Raw genomic sequence first — 17,209 nt, forward strand, 5'->3', positions numbered from 1 at the left:
GATCTACTACATCCTCCCACACAGATCTACTACATCCTCCCACACAGATCTACTACATCCTCCCACACAGATCTACTACATCCTCCCACACACACAGCTCTACTACATCCTCCCACACACACAGCTCTACTACATCCTCCCACACACACAGCTCTACTACATCCTCCCACACACACAGATCTACTACATCCTCCCACACAGATCTACTACATCCTCCCACACAGCTCTACTACATCCTCCCACACAGCTCTACTACATCCTCCCACACAGCTCTACTACATCCTCCCACACACAGCTCTACTACATCCTCCCACACGCACACAGCTCTACATCCTCCCACACAGCTCTACTACATCCTCCCTCACACACAGATCTACTACATCCTCCCACACACACAGATCTACTACATCCTCCCACACAGATCTACTACATCCTCCCACACAGCTCTACTACATCCTCCCACACACACAGCTCTACTACATCCTCCCGCACAGCTCTACTACATCCTCCCACACACACAGATCTACTACATCCTCCCACACAGCTCTACTACATCCTCCCACACACACAGCTCTACTACATCCTCCCGCACAGCTCTACTACATCCTCCCACACACACAGCTCTACTACATCCTCCCGCACAGCTCTACTACATCCTCCCACACACACAGATCTACTACATCCTCCCACACAGCTCTACTACATCCTCCCACACACACAGCTCTACTACATCCTCCCGCACAGCTCTACTACATCCTCCCACACACACAGCTCTACTACATCCTCCCGCACAGCTCTACTACATCCTCCCACACGCACAGCTCTACTACATCCTCCCGCACAGCTCTACTACATCCTCCCATACACACAATCAGCTCTACTACATCCTCTCTCTCTCTCTCACGTACACTACACACAGCGTTGGTACGCGGATATCGCGGCATCCATCAATCCACACGTTCAGCGAACATCATTCCTCTACAGTTGTACAGTCAGAGGCTGACTCCTCCCAGACACGTGACTCACTGATCACATGTGCTGACGTCACCGCAGGTCCTTGCGCTCTTCTCCTGCAGCCTGGGCTATGGCCGGTGTGTGGCTGCTGCTTGCTCTGCTGCTGTCCCCGCAGGGAGGTGACGCCGCACACCTGCCTCATGGCGACCCCTTCCGAGAAGAGCTGCTCCTCACCCCGCTGCGCTCCGGAGACATCGCCGCCACCTTCCAGTTCCGGACCCGCCTGGACTCGGATCTCCGGAAAGAGAGAGGTGACAGCAGCGCCGGAGAGGGGCGAAGGAGTGCGCAGCGAGTGAGACCATGCCACTGGTCCGAGCTGTCGGACTGCATGAGAGCGCCTCTCCCCAGCATCCAGGAGGCCACACAGTGAGAACACTACTGTACAGGGTTCACCCATCTGTATCATTCACATGTCCAATTCTATCTGGCCAGCCATGCTTTTTCCCTACAGCATCCTGCATACTCAGCATTTGCTGGTAGATGGGGGTCTTGAGCAGGGACACCCCTCTCTGACGTCCATATGTTAAAGTGCACCTGTCACCTGTTTTTGCCGCTGCCTTTCAGGGCTTATCTACAGCATTCTATAATGCCGATCCGACCTGAAAGATAAGAAAAATAAGTTTTTATTATACTCACCGAGGTGGGGGGGGGGGGGATGGTCCGGTCTGATGGGTGTCTCAGGTCCGGGCCCGGCGCCTCCCCATCTACTTGTAATGCCACCCTCCTGCTTGCTTCATCGCTGCCCGGCATTGCACTCCTGTGCAGACGTACTTCTCTGCCCTGTTGAAGGCCGAAGTACTGCAGTGCGCCGGGAAAGGTCAGAGAGGGCCAGTACCTGTTCACTGCAGTACTTTACTTTTATAGACATGTCATTGGTGCAGATGAGCGGTGCCCTGGCTCAATGTTAGGCTGGGATCACACATGCGAGGAATACGGCAGGTGAGCGGTGCCCTGGCTCAGTGTTAGGCTGGGATCACACATGCGAGGAATACGGCAGGTGAGCGGTGCCCTGGCTCAGTGTTAGGCTGGGATCACACATGCGAGGAATACGGCAGGTGAGTGGAGCCCTGGCTCAGTGTTAGGCTGGGATCACACATGCGAGGAATACGGCAGGTGAGCGGTGCCCTGGCTCAGTGTTAGGCTGGGATCACACATGCGAGGAATACGGCAGGTGAGCGGTGCCCTGGCTCAGTGTTAGGCTGGGATCACACATGCGAGGAATACGGCAGGTGAGTGGAGCCCTGGCTCAGTGTTAGGCTGGGATCACACATGCGAGGAATACGGCAGGTGAGCGGTGCCCTTGCTCAGTGTTAGGCTGGGATCACACATGCGAGGAATACGGCAGGTGAGCGGTGCCCTGGCTCAGTGTTAGGCTGGGATCACACATGCGAGGAATACGGCAGGTGAGCGGTGCCCTGGCTCAGTGTTAGGCTGGGATCACACATGCGAGGAATACGGCAGGTGAGCGGTGCCCTGGCTCAGTGTTAGGCTGGGATCACACATGCGAGGAGTACGGCAGGTGAGCGGTGCCCTGGCTCAATGTTAGGCTGGGATCACACATGCGAGGAATACGGCAGGTGAGCGGTGCCCTGGCTCAATGTTAGGCTGGGATCACACATGCGAGGAATACGGCAGGTGAGCGGTGCCCTGGCTCAGTGTTAGGCTGGGATCACACATGCGAGGAATACGGCAGGTGAGCGGTGCCCTGGCTCAGTGTTAGGCTGGGATCACACATGCGAGGAATACGGCAGGTGAGTGGAGCCCTGGCTCAGTGTTAGGCTGGGATCACACATGCGAGGAATACGGCAGGTGAGCGGTGCCCTTGCTCAGTGTTAGGCTGGGATCACACATGCGAGGAATACGGCAGGTGAGCGGTGCCCTGGCTCAGTGTTAGGCTGGGATCACACATGCGAGGAATACGGCAGGTGAGCGGTGCCCTGGCTCAGTGTTAGGCTGGGATCACACATGCGAGGAATACGGCAGGTGAGCGGTGCCCTGGCTCAGTGTTAGGCTGGGATCACACATGCGAGGAATACGGCAGGTGAGTGGAGCCCTGGCTCAGTGTTAGGCTGGGATCACACATGCGAGGAATACGGCAGGTGAGCGGTGCCCTTGCTCAGTGTTAGGCTGGGATCACACATGCGAGGAATACGGCAGGTGAGCGGTGCCCTGGCTCAGTGTTAGGCTGGGATCACACATGCGAGGAATACGGCAGGTGAGCGGTGCCCTGGCTCAGTGTTAGGCTGGGATCACACATGCGAGGAATACGGCAGGTGAGCGGTGCCCTGGCTCAGTGTTAGGCTGGGATCACACATGCGAGGAGTACGGCAGGTGAGCGGTGCCCTGGCTCAATGTTAGGCTGGGATCACACATGCGAGGAATACGGCAGGTGAGCGGTGCCCTGGCTCAATGTTAGGCTGGGATCACACATGCGAGGAATACGGCAGGTGAGCGGTGCCCTGGCTCAGTGTTAGGCTGGGATCACACATGCGAGGAATACGGCAGGTGAGCGGTGCCCTGGCTCAATGTTAGGCTGGGATCACACATGCGAGGAATACGGCAGTTGAGTGGTGCCCTGGCTCAGTCTTAGGCTGGGATCACACATGCGAGGAATACGTCAGGTGAGCGGTGCCCTGGCTCAGTCTTAGGCTGGGATCACACATGCGAGGAATACGGCAGGTGAGCGGTGCCCTGGCTCAGTCTTAGGCTGGGATCACACATGCGAGGAATACGGCAGGTGAGCGGTGCCCTGGCTCAGGTGAGCGGTGCCCTGGCTCAGTGTTAGGCTAGGATCACACATGCGAGGAATACGGCAGATGAGCGGCACCCTGGCGCAGGTGAGCGGTGCCCTGGCTCAGTGTTAGGCTGGGATCACACATGCGAGGAATACGGCAGATGAGCGGCACCCTGGCGCAGGTGAGCGGTGCCCTGGCTCAGTGTTAGGCTGGGATCACACATGCGAGGAATATGGCAGATGAGCGGTGCCCTGGCTCAGTGTTAGGCTAGGATCACAGATGCGAGGAATCAGGGCTGTGGAGTCGGTAAGCCAAACCTGCGACTCCGACTCCTCAATTTCCCTTACACCGACTCTCCGACTCCGACTCCCACACATATTGCTTATATTTAAGTGAAAAATTTATTGTAGTACAATGTAAACCTCAGACATTTAATCATTTTTATGATCCAATAATCAAGATATTTAGATAGAACAGAATATATATTGGTGTACTACCCGGTTTTCATTCTTTTTGGTACAGATACGATATGGATAGACAGATATGGATAAATGGATAGATAGAGCAGCTTTCTAATCTGCTTTTGCTATTGAAAACATTATCTATGAGCTCAAAAACCTTTCAGGTGATGCGGTTTTTTAAAAAGATGATCAGCTTTTGCAGCTGAAAAACGTATCCTCAAAAAACACAGGAAAAACGCTGTGTGTGAATGTAGCCTTAGATCAGGAATAGAACAGCCATTTATAGGACATTTCATAACTTTCCCAAACTCCTATGAAAAAATATTCAGCACATCCTGCATTGAATTACTGTACCCAATTTATTATATATTTTAGGAGTCGAAGTCGGTCCATTTTATACCGACTCCGACTCCACCAAAATGAGCAACGACTCCACGACTCCGACTCCACAGCCCTGCGAGGAATACGGCAGATGAGCGGCACCCTGGCGCAGGTGAGCGGTGCCCTGGCTCAGTGTTAGGCTAGGATCACACATGCGAGGAATACGGTAGATGAGCGGCACCCTGGCGCAGGTGAGCGGTACCCTGGCTCAGTGTTAGGCTAGGATCACACATGCGAGGAATACGGCAGATGAGCGGCACCCTGGCGCAGGTGAGCGGTGCCCTGGCTCAGTGTTAGGCTAGGATCACACATGCGAGGAATACGGCAGATGAGCGGCACCCTGGCGCAGGTGAGCGGTACCCTGGCTCAGTGTTAGGCTAGGATCACACATGCGAGGAATACGGCAGATGAGCGGCACCCTGGCGCAGGTGAGCGGTGCCCTGGCTCAGTGTTAGGCTAGGATCACACATGCGAGGAATACGGTAGATGAGCGGCACCCTGGCGCAGGTGAGCGGTACCCTGGCTCAGTGTTAGGCTAGGATCACACATGCGAGGAATACGGCAGATGAGCGGCACCCTGGCGCAGGTGAGCGGTGCCCTGGCTCAGTGTTAGGCTAGGATCACACATGCGAGGAATACGGTAGATGAGCGGCACCCTGGCGCAGGTGAGCGGTGCCCTGGCTCAGTGTTAGGCTAGGATCACACATGCGAGGAATACGGCAGATGAGCGGCACCCTGGCGCAGGTGAGCGGTTCCCCGGCACAGTCTTAGGCCAGGATCACACATGTGAGGAATATGGCCGAGTCTCACATGTTATTATCTGGCACTGCTCCCGGCACTCGGATTGGATCGTGCGGCCGCATAGCTATACATGGAGCCGCACGCTCCGCTTCCGAGTGCCGAGTATTAGCATGCAAGACTCGGCCGTATTCCTTGCATGAGTGATCCCAGCCTTACTCCATTCTTCTGTCTCAGTTTCTCACTACAGGTTATTTCCTAAGGTTCTAGGCCAGGTGATCTCCAAATACTCCATCCAGGAGCTGCATCTATCCTTCACCCAAGGGTTCTGGCGCACAAGATCCTGGGGGCAGCCCCTCCTGCAGGCCCCCGCTGGGGCTGAGCTTTGGGTCTGGTTTCAAGAATCTGTCACAGAGTAAGTACTGATGTGTTACTGCATGTAGGCATCATAGAAGGAGCAACTCTATTCAGTCAATTTCACACTTCAACTACAGATCACAATGTCCCGACCGACTAAGGGTCCCCTGACCTATGAGGCTGTTGAATTTGGGTCAAGAGACCAGTGGCCCATGTGGATCCATCAGTCTGTACTCAGACCATTAATGTCGGATGAGTGAAACTGGCTTTGGTCAGAGTGGGGCACCTACAAGGGCTGTATCCCACTCTGGTAGACATGGCGCGTTCCCACTCTGAATGTTCCTGTGTATTACTATATATTCCCTGCAGCTTCAGCTGAGCACCAGGTGTTGCTTTAGGGCAATCCCTTCTAGACTTGTAGTGGCTGTACATACAGTGGATATAAAAGTCTACACACCCCTGTTAACATGCCAGGGTTTTGTCCTGTAAGAAATAAAATCCTACCAAGAAGAATCATTTCAGAACTTTTTCCACCTTTTGATATCACACATAATCCATACAATCTATCGAGAAACTGAAATTATTTTGAGAGAGAAAATAAAAATAACAACGCTAAAATCATGTGGTTGCATAATTATGAACACCCAATTTTAATTGGGGATGTGGTTGTGTTCAGAATTAGCCAATCACATTTACGTGATAAGTTGTTATCAGTACTCCACTGCCATCATTTACAGTGATTTTCATAAACCCCAGTTCTAGCCGGATTTTCTTGGCATTTTCTTATTTGCATTATAAATCAAGTTATTGCCAATAAACAGCTTGCAACACAGCAAAGAGATCTCATTGTTAGATTATCGGTCAGGAGAAATGTACAAAATAATTTTTCCAAGGCTTTAGATGTACAATGGAACACTGAAGACAGCAAGAATTGACTTACATTTGGCAGAACAGTGACATTAAAAAAGAACTGGAAGACCCTCAAAAATAGACCAAAACAGGTCCAGGAGGCGGCCAAGGGCCCATAACAACATTAAAGCAGCTGCAGGAAGTTTTGATTAGTACTAGGAGTACTGTGTTTGATAAGAATCTTGTATATTCTTCAAATATCTGGCCTGTGGGGTGACAAGATGGAAACCTTTTCTTCCAAAAAAAACCCCATCCAAGGCCATATATATTTTGCAAAAACCTACATCAATCTGCCAAAAGCATGTGTGAAAACGGGTTATGTTCTCATGACACCAGGTTGAACTTTTTGGTCATAATTCCAAAACTTATGTTTGGTGAAAAGCCAACACTGCACATCATCAAAAGAACACCATACTCACAGTGAAGTATGGTTGAGGCAGCATTATTCTTTGGTGCTGTGTTTCAGCAGCTGCAACTGGGACTTTAGACAAGGCGGAAGAAATTATGTACAGTTTCAAATATCAGTCAATTTTGGGAAAAAAAAATCTTCAGTCCTCTAGAAAAAGATGGAGGAATTTAATCTTTCAGCACCACAACAACCTTAAGCATACCTCCAAATCAGAAAAAGGTAGAAAAAGTTCCGAAATTATTCTTCTTGGCACATTTTTTTTTTTTTTTTTTTTTTACTTGACAAAAAACTGGTCCTTTAACAGGGGTGTGTAGACTTTTTATATCCATTGTGTAATCTCATGTATTATTAGAGGAGCTTCATTGTACCTCTGCTCTGATAACAGATATAATGGTCCCGTCTCTTCTGTTGATGAGGTTACATTTGTAATTTCAGTGTGGACAGAAATTGGAAGGAGCTGACTAATATCTTATCCGGAATCTTCTGCGCCTCACTAAACTTCATAGACTCCACTAACACCGTGACTCCAACTGCGTCCTTCAAGCCTTTGGGATTGGCCAATGGTCAGTGTATGAGTATCGCTTGTCAGCATGTAGACCCTCTACTAATCCCTTGTCTCTGTCCCTTTCATCCACATCTTTCCTCTGACGTCACCCAAGTGCCCTTTACCCAAGTGTGGTTTCATTATCACCAGGAGTTTTTTAAAAACCTCTTCAGGAAAAACATCGCCAAATGGCTGGTCTTGTGGGGTGGTCCAAATATACAGTGGTTAGTACCTACCAATAGTGGTCCAATGAAAGATCAGGGGCACCCAAGACTCATTTATGTGTGAGGGCAGCAGAGACTCGCCTTTCTGGTTCGATAACACAAATTGCTGGTGATAATGGAGGTGTCAGAACTTAGATTACATCACATATGAGGCTAGGTAGCTGCACAACAGGCAGGTTATCCTTTCAGACCCCCTGTCCACCTCTGACAGCTCATGAGCACCAATATTAAAGGATTGTTCCGTTATTTTGATATTGATAAATGTATAACCGTGGCACAGCTGAAGTGGTGCACAAAAAAGGTTCCCACACCAGAGTAATGTATAAATAAATTTTTGGCACGAGACTTGAAACCTGTACTTTGACAAATGTTCACCGCAGGTCTATTTAGGACTCAAATAGAACCTCACACAACTTAATCACGCCAATCGTGGGTCATCAATTATTCCTCACATGTCGAGGTCACTTACTCCTACGTCACAAGAGCAGTCGGTGTATTGAGAAAGGTCAATGTGGTTTGACCGAAACGTCTAGTGTGACTGCGAATAAAAACTCTCTACCATTCAAAGTTGAGTGCCAAAAGTGTATTTATACATTTTGATATTGATGACCTATGCACAGGTTCTGGAAAACAACCTTCAAATAGTTTCATTTGTAGACCTCCAAGTGCCAAATGCCACCAGACACTCTCCAAGGTTTTGTGTTGTCCATTCCTCAAAGGGTCTGAGATGCTTTGGCAGCACTTAATACCAGGTTTTAATTTCTTGACTGATGGGACAGTAATTGTTGGACTGATGCCTCTCTTCACATTCTGCAGTTACAGATCACCACCACCTCCTGAGATACGCCATGTTACCCAGGGAGATCGTGTGCACCGAAAATCTCACCCCATGGAAGAAGTTACTGCCTTGTGGTTCTAAGGTAACTATATAGAGATACTGTAGGGTAATGACATGGCGGATTCCTGAGTATTCATGCCTCGTCTTCTCATCACAGGTTGGACTGGCTTCTCTGCTGGAGGCCGAACGTCTGTATCACAGCAGCTACCACTCTCAGTCCGTGCACATCCGGCCAGTATGTCGGGTAAGTCACGTGTAGCTTTAACCGGCTTTTCCCAATATCACTACCTATTCTCTGACTCGTCAGCAGATTGTTGGCTACAGTTTGGCAGCTTGTATTCTGTAATCATTTCTATGGCCTCGTTTCCTCTTTTATTTTTAGGATGCAGGTTGCTCAGCGATCTCCTGGGAGTTGAGACAAACCTTAACTGTGGTGTTTGATATGTATACCAATGGACAGGGGAAAAGAGGTATTGTAGTGATTGTGACTAATGGGCCCCAATAAATATCCTTTAGTATATCATGTGTATGACTCTGCTCCTTCTTGGGTATCTAGTCTGTGAATATTCCACACAAATTCCTGCTTCCACCCTACAGTTTTCTCCTCAGTGAATGTCTCCTCTTACAGACTTCTGTCCATTTATTTCATCACTGTCACTTTGTGTCCTACAGACTGGTCGCTCTTTAAGATGTTCAGCCGAACAGTAACTGAGCCTTGTCCTCTGGCAACTCAAAGCAAAATCTACGTGGACTCTGGATATGACGAGGTAGGCAAATGCTGGAACACCTTGGGTTTGAGTTCTGCTTTTACTTTCCAAACTGCACTGGAAATGAGAACCCTTTCTGGTCATCTGATCACATAACATCTAAGTGCATGAGCACTGCAAGCAATTGCTGGCTGCCTAGAGGTATGCGTGGGCCGAAACACTGGCTTAAAGTCAGTATCTGTTAGTTTTATTGTCTATGAATGACACCTTTCAGATACAATCAACACACTTATACATACACTGTGCGTTAGCACACTATGATTAATGAACTCCAGTATTGCTGCATACGTTAAATATGTAAGGTACTTGGCGCTTTTTGATCAAAGAGCTCAAAAGCCATCCAACCATGTCAAAGTGTACCTAAATATGAATGGCCTCTAATTACTAATAACCTGCCTCTCCATGTGCCAAACCAGCCTCATCAATGAATTAATTTAATACTAACCATGTGGTGGCTCCATTTTTTTTTTTTTGTAGTACATATGGGATGTGGTTCCCTTCAGGCTCAGCACCCTTATCCACCCATCTTTCCTATACAAGGCCTTAATCGCGAACTATGCCTGGTGTCATTTTCACTCCTCCCATTCAGATGAGGCTGGTTTGTCACATGGAGAGTTAGGACAATAGTGATAGGGATCTTCCGTATTAAAGGTCACCTTGACGCGGTTGGATGGCTTTTGTGCTCTTAAATAATGCTAAGTATCTCACGTTTTAATGTTTTGAGCAATATTGAAGTTCATGTATTCATTAATTGCAGTGTGCTGCCGCATCGTGTACGTATATGTTCATATATTGGTCACATAACAAATTTCTGCACCTATACATTAATTTAATACTAAAGGTGTGTGGACCCTATTTTTTTAGGTTCTTTTTTTTTATCAAACAGTGAGCAGTCTGTGTAATGCAGGAGAGTTCAGATCCTCCAATTAGAATATGTGTAAATGGATTTTCTTAGCCGTACAAACGCCTTCAGGGGCATCAGTTGTCATTGTGGCAATAGAAAAGCATTCATCTGCACTATGTTCTCAATACAGCATTATTGACACACTGCCATTGGATCAGTATGTATGTGTATATAAGGGGATATGATAGGAGATTTTCTCCACATGTACCTCTGACAAAGCCTCTAAACATGATCTTTTAACACTGCCTAAGGCTGGTTTCACATGCCCGTCATTCATGGTCCGAGCAAGCATCAGCCAGAGGTCTCCTGAAGCAAACTCTAAGGCCTCATGCTCGGACCATGATTGCTGGACATGGTAAACCGGCCTTATACTAACTACACAATTCTCTACTTTTGTAGAAAGAAATTGACCTATTTGAAGTCACACCGCTGTCATCTCTAGATGTCGGTGTTCCCGTCCATGGAGATCAAAGGGTGTATACATTGTTTGACCTTCTAGAACCAGAGCTTTTCAACACCTCTAGAAACTTAAATGTGGCACTAAAGTGGAAAGGAGGTTCTGACTCTGGTGAGTGTTACAAGATGCTATTGGCACCATTGTCTTAGAATTCAGCCACCCAGTGAAAAGTCCGTTGTTGCTGCTCCTGCTTCTACAGCCTGTGACTACAGGCAAAAAGTCTGGTTGTCAGGACATCCACATTCCTGAGATTAAGAGGGTTGCCGTGTTTTTTCATTTATAATGGTGTATGTATTTTGCGCTTACCGCTGTAATAAAACATGTAAGTAACAATAAGATCTTTTATATGTCTCTACTAGGTCAACCACGACCGCCCGTCTTCCATGCTGAACGCTATGTTAGTGGCTATGGTCTTCAGACGGGAGTGATTAATACCATGATTTACAACAACCATCCATACAGAGCTTTTCCTGTCATGTTCCTGGAGACAGTTCCCTGGTATCTCCGCCTATATGTGCACACGCTGACTATAATTACCAAAGGCAAAGAAAACAAACCTAGTAAGTGTGTCAGAAACTGGGCAGCCTTAAGGCCCCGTCTCACTAAGCAATCTCGGTAGCGAGATCGCTGCTGAGTCACAACTTTTGTGACGTAACAGCGATCTCACCAGCGAGATTGCTGTGTGTGACAGCGATCAGCGAGCGGCCCCCCCTGCCGGTATCGCTGATCGCTGCAAGAAATCTCTGGACATTTCTTTGGTCGCTGGTCTCCCGCTGGCCAGCACGCATCGCTGTGTGTGACAGCGGGAGACCAGCGATCAGGTGTAAAAAATAATAAAAAAAATAAAAAATATAGTTATTCTCACTTTCTGACGTCCCGTTCAGCCATCCCGCCTCTCTCCACGCTCCGGTCCCAGTGATCCTTTGCACGAATGACCGCGAGACTTTGTTATCCCGCGAGACCGTGACATCTCGCGGTCATTCATGCAAAGGATCACTGGGACCGGAGCGTGGAGAGAGGCCGGAAGACTGCGCGGGACATTGGATGGTGAGAATAACTATATTTTTTATTTTGATTCTATTTTTTACAGGATGGCCAGCGATGCCGGGCGCTCGGCATCGCTGTGCTGATCGCTGGTGAAGCTGTCTGTGTGACAGCTCACCAGCGATCACATAGCGACTTACTAGCGATCCTGACACCTTGATATCGGTGTCGTGACCAGCAGAATTTGCTTTGACAGCAGCTATATCTACCATAAATGATGAAGAGGGTGGAACATGGAAGCTCCGAACATCACTTAGCGGCTAGTACTGCACCTGATCGTCTATTCACTTACAGTTGTGGCCAAAAGTATTGACACCCCTGCAATTTTGTCAGATAATACTCAGTTTCTTCTTGAAAATGATTGCAATCACAAATTCTTTGGTATTATTATCTTCATTTAATTTGTCGTAAATGAAAAAACACAAAAGAGAATGAAGCAAAAAGCAAAACATTGATCATTTCACACAAAACTCCAAAAATGGGCAAGACAAAAGTATTGGCACCCTCAGCCTAATACTTGGTTGCACAACCTTTAGCCAAAATAACTGCGACCCACCGCTTCCGGTAACCATCAATGAGTTTCTTACAATGCTCTGCTGGAATTTTAGACCATTCTTCTTTGGCAAACTGCTCCAGGTCCCTGATATTAGAAGGGTGCCTTCTCGAAACTGCCATTTTTAGATCTCTCCACAGGTGTTCTATGGGATTCAGGTCTGGACTCATTGCTGGCCACCTTAGAAGTCTCCAGTGCTTTCTCTCAAACCATTTTCTAGTGCTTTTTGAAGTGTGTTTTGGGTCATTGTCCTGCTGGAAGACCCATGACCTCTGAGGGAGACCCAGCTTTCTCACACTGGGCCCTACATTATGCTTCAAAATTTGTTGGTAGTCTTCAGACTTCATAATGCCATGCACACTGTCAAGCAGTCCAGTGCCAGAGGCAGCAAAGCAACCCCAAAACATCAGGGAACCTCCACCATGTTTGAATGTAGGGACCGTGTTTTTTTTTCTTTGAATGCCTCTTTTTTTTTCTCCTGTAAACTCTATGTTGATGCCTTTGCCCAAAAAGCTCTACTTTTGTCTCATCTGACCAGAGAACATTCTTCCAAAACGTTTTAGGCTTTTTCAGGTAAGTTTTGGCAAACTCCAGCCTGGCTTTTTTATGTCTCGGGGTAAGAAGTGGGGTCTTCCTGGGTCTCCTACCATACAGTCCCTTTTCATTCAGACGCCGGCGGATAGTACGGGTTGACACGGTTGTACCCTCGGACTGCAGGGCAGCTTGAACTTGTTTGGATGTTAGTCGAGGTTCTTTATCCAACATCTGCACAATCTTGCGTTGAAATCTCTTGTCAATTTTTCTTTTCTGTCCACATCTAGGGAGGTTAGCCACAGTGCCATGGGCTTTAAACTTCTTGATGACACTGCGCACGGTAGGCACAGGAACATTCAGGTCTTTGGAGATGGACTTGTAGCCTTGAGATTGCTCATGCTTCCTCACAATTTGGTTTCTCAAGTCCTCAGATAGTTCTTTGGTCTTCTTTCTTTTCTCCATGCTCAATGTGGTACACACTAAGACACAGGACAGAGTCAACTTTAATCCATGTCAACTGGCTGCAAGTGTGATTTAGTTATTGCCAACACCTGTTAGGTGCCACAGGTAAGTTACAGGTGCTGTTAATTACACAAATTAGAGAAGCATCACATGATTTTTCGAACAGTGCCAATACTTTTGTCCACCCTCTTTTTTATGTTTGGTGTGGAATTATATCCAATTTGGCTTTAGGACAATTCTTTTTGTGTTTTTTCATTTAAGACAAATTAAATGAAGATAATAACAAAGAATTTGTGTTTGCAATCATTTTCAGGAAGAAACTGAGTATTATCTGACAGAATTGCAGGGGTGTCAATACTTTTGGCCACAACTGTAAATGGGAGATAAAGCCGGAGCAAGTTTTAGCTAATCGTTTGGGGTGCTGGACCCACACCGATCAAATATTGATGAGCTATCCTAAGGAGAAGTCATGGATGACCACTTTGATCTTTGGCCAATAATAAGCCCTCCACCCTCCCGCTTTCTTTTCCAGGCTATATTCACTACGTGCCAGCCAAGGACCGTCAGCGCCCTCATCTTTTAGAGATGTTAATCCAGCTGCCTCCTAATTCAGTCACTAAGATTAGCATACAGTTTGAGAGGGCGCTGCTGAAGTGGACTGAATACCCTCCTGACCCAAACCATGGATTTTATATCAGGTGAAATACCTACACTTCGTTGTTGTTTTTTGTTTTTTTGTTTTTTTCTTTCTTTTACAGCCATTGCTTTTTCTCCCTTCCCCAAAAAATATCCTAAAATGTCTTTCTGTGTAGTCCTTCAGTACTGAGTGTCCTGATCCCCAGTATAAGTAATGTAAAGACCGACGAGCTAGAAGCAAGCCCGCTTTTTTCAACGCTGTAAGTATCTAGACATCATTTCACGGTGAGAAGTAATGCAAGTTACTTCTCTAAATGTAGCACCATGTAGTGAGTTGGTAGTAACCTAGAGAAGAAGAGCGTGGTTACTAGACAATATGAAAGAAATAAGTAAATACAAGTAAGGCTGTGTTCATATCTTTTCAGTCTGTGTGTACATTAGGGGCCAAGAAAAGCTCACCAGATCACATGTATGCGATACGCACATTTGTGGTCACGTACCAACTAGATTCCGATCCGCTTCGCTCAATACGATATTGATAATGCAAATCGCATACTTGTGATCATGTGACCACTCATTCACTGGGAATTCAGAAGACCCCTGCCATTCTGCGCATGTGACAATTCAGAAATTTGACTACAGTTCGGGAAACCCCTTGAAATGAAAGCTGTGACAGATGCTACAGTTAGTGCTTTCTCAGCAAACATGCTAAATGTGTAGCAAAAATCGTGATGTGAATGGGAGGAGACACTAAGCAATGTGTCACTCGGAACCAAGCCTATCATATAAGTGGACCCTGCTTAGGACTACCATCCGTTCCCCATAGCAGTGATGTGTCCCTGCGCTATCATATTATGTGGTTGCTCATTCATATAAATGTGCGCCACAGAACTTGTTCCTCTTATTGTCCATGTCTCTTTTTGTCAGATTCCCTACCTCAGATGGCTCCAGCTACTTTATACGGCTGTACACCGAGCCCTTACTGGTGAACCTTCCAACTCCAGACTTCAGCATGCCCTATAATGTCATCTGTCTGACTTGTACTGTGGTGGCTGTGGGCTACGGCTCTTTCTACAACCTTCTCACAAGGACTTTTCAAGTGGAGGACCACAACAGGGGTGGACTGGTAAAGAAGATAGCCAATATCATACGCAGACTGCGTGGTGTTGCACCTCTATGATGGTAGAATGGAGCCAGTTTTGTTTCCCTAGTCATCTTTTGGCCTATTACTACCAAACTATCCATCACATAACTCCTATTAATATCTGTGACTTTAAGAGACTCTTGGCTAAAAGTTTGTCCCAAAGTCACAATTACAAGATGTTTTTGGTATACATATTTCTTTCAAAGATGGCTAATTTTTCCAAGGTATGGTTTTCGGGTGGAGGACCACACCACATTTCCAAACAAGAGTGGTGCGTTGTATTTGATGTTTCATTAGAGAGGTGTTTAAGTCTGTTATAATGATTCATATTGGGGAGAGTTATGGTATGTTGTATTTATTTAAAGGGGTGGGCAACCAATAATGAAGACTACAATGATTTTCAGAATGAACTGTCTTTGACGGGTCATGTACGTGCCCAAACACTTGTTCATAGATATCCGTAGCTTGTACTTCAGCACATACAATGCTTGTGTATTGAGTGACATTTCAAAAAAAAAAAAAAAAGCCATAAATGGAAGTTCCTGGAATCTGGAAATCTACAAGAAGCCTGGGGCATGAAGTATCATGATTTTTTTTTTTTTTCAATTCTCCACTATCCATCTATTTAACAGTCATCAATAAAAAAAAAAAAGGAAGTATCACCATTTTAAGGTGGCCTTCCACCCTGGCATGGAAAAGAAGGGCAGCAGGTAAGGTGACAAATATATAGTCCCATTTCAGTGCCAGGATGGAGAGGTGTGTTTTCCTTTCAGGATATATCCACATGGGTTGGATATGCCACAAATTTTTTAGATTTAAAATCTGCGTATTACAATACCAATGAACTAATACAGAGGAGCAATCTGCAGCGTGAATTAAGTGGAGCTGCAGATTTCACTCCATGCTGGTTTGCTTCAAAATTTTAGGTGTGGAAAATCTTCATATCCGACAAGGTGTGGACTTCATGTTCCACCACTTCTTCCTGAAATACCTGAGGTTGGGTAATTTGATTTTGTAAATAAAAACTAACTTAAAAAGTGTATGGTCTCTAGTTTCTTGGATTGTTCTTCCAACACCAGTACCAAGCTGAGTATATGCGCATCCAACACGTCTGTTATTAAAGAGGACAACTGTTCTGCCCAGGCATGAATCCATCTCCTTCAACTTCCATGTTCTGACTTAGGATTTTCAGTTGGATCTGGGACAAGGATCTCGCACAGTTAGCAAATCCAATGGATTGCAAGGTTGAAACTAATGTATGGGGAAAAAAAGTCTTACTGATTCCAGACCCTGTCACTAAATAAATGATGTATAATTTTGGTGTAACTCTAGACTGCACTCAGATTTGCAGCTTTTGATGTTCTCATACCTTTTTCGCCCAGCTCCAAGAAGGTGGATGGAGCGGTGGTAGGCTTGGACTGGAATAGAATTTGTGGTGATAATGCGGTTTTCTCAATTAGAGTTCACCAAAACCTATGCATTCCCTTACATCACTCCGATTCCCAAGGTGTTTAAAAAATTCTTGATAGAAGTTTATCACCTGTTAAAACACCGGAAACATTCGAAAGCCCAGATACTGGAAAAAAAAATCATGGCAAAGCAAGAAAAATCAAAAACATGGGGTCAAATACCCTGCTTTACAATACAAAACTTACAAATAATGAAAGAAATAAAAAAGGTTAATCAGATCGTTGCTATGGCTGGTACATAATATACATCTATAATTTGTGCATGGTAAGAATGCAACCTGTATATTTACTGACTACATAAATTCCATTAATCTCATCTTTCCTTCTCATTCCCGTCAGCTGCTCTTCTCATCATTAGTGTGAAGGGCATCATTCATTATTATTATTATTTCTCTATCCCCCTTTTAGGGTACCGTTACACTAAGCAATGCACCAGCGATCCCGACAACGATATGGATCGCTGGTGCATCTTTAAGTGGTCGCTAGTGAGCTGCCACACAGGCAGATCTCACCAGCGACATCGCAGGGGTCGCTACTTACCTGTCAGACGCGGTGATCCTGACGTCCTCCCGCCCGCGTCCACGCATCGCTCGTCGGCACCACAGGAAGCCCAGCAGGAAGCTGATGAC

General features: G+C 46.6%; 1 protein-coding gene across 1 annotated transcript; it reads left to right on the forward strand.

The window, feature by feature from the left end:
- The first annotated feature begins 1,004 nt into the window (after positions 1–1,004).
- On the forward strand, positions 1,005–16,151 carry PIGT (phosphatidylinositol glycan anchor biosynthesis class T). Its single transcript, XM_073555384.1, has 12 exons — positions 1,005–1,265; positions 5,567–5,744; positions 7,440–7,567; positions 8,589–8,692; positions 8,768–8,854; positions 8,993–9,080; positions 9,283–9,377; positions 10,681–10,849; positions 11,098–11,298; positions 13,864–14,029; positions 14,144–14,227; positions 14,895–16,151. Exons 1-12 carry the CDS (start codon positions 1,085–1,087, stop codon positions 15,145–15,147), a joined length of 1,734 nt encoding a protein of 577 aa, XP_073411485.1. The 5' UTR covers positions 1,005–1,084; the 3' UTR covers positions 15,148–16,151.
- The last annotated feature ends 1,058 nt before the right edge of the window (positions 16,152–17,209 follow it).

The sequence above is a fragment of the Dendrobates tinctorius genome, unplaced genomic scaffold (assembly GCF_039654945.1).
Source record: "Dendrobates tinctorius isolate UK_male_01 unplaced genomic scaffold, ASM3965494v1 ptg000223l, whole genome shotgun sequence".
In the NCBI taxonomy this organism is placed as follows: Eukaryota; Metazoa; Chordata; class Amphibia; order Anura; family Dendrobatidae; genus Dendrobates; species Dendrobates tinctorius.

Bases quoted from the DNA above. Each gene is read 5' to 3' on its own strand.
- PIGT (XM_073555384.1), top strand. From the start codon at position 1,085: ATGGCCGGTGTGTGGCTGCTGCTTGCTCTGCTGCTGTCCCCGCAGGGA. The intron at 1,266-5,566 runs GTGACAGCAGCG...CTTCTGTCTCAG, and splicing joins GGATCTCCGGAAAGAGAGAG to TTTCTCACTACAGGTTATTT. The intron at 14,030-14,143 runs GTGAAATACCTA...CTTTCTGTGTAG, and splicing joins AACCATGGATTTTATATCAG to TCCTTCAGTACTGAGTGTCC.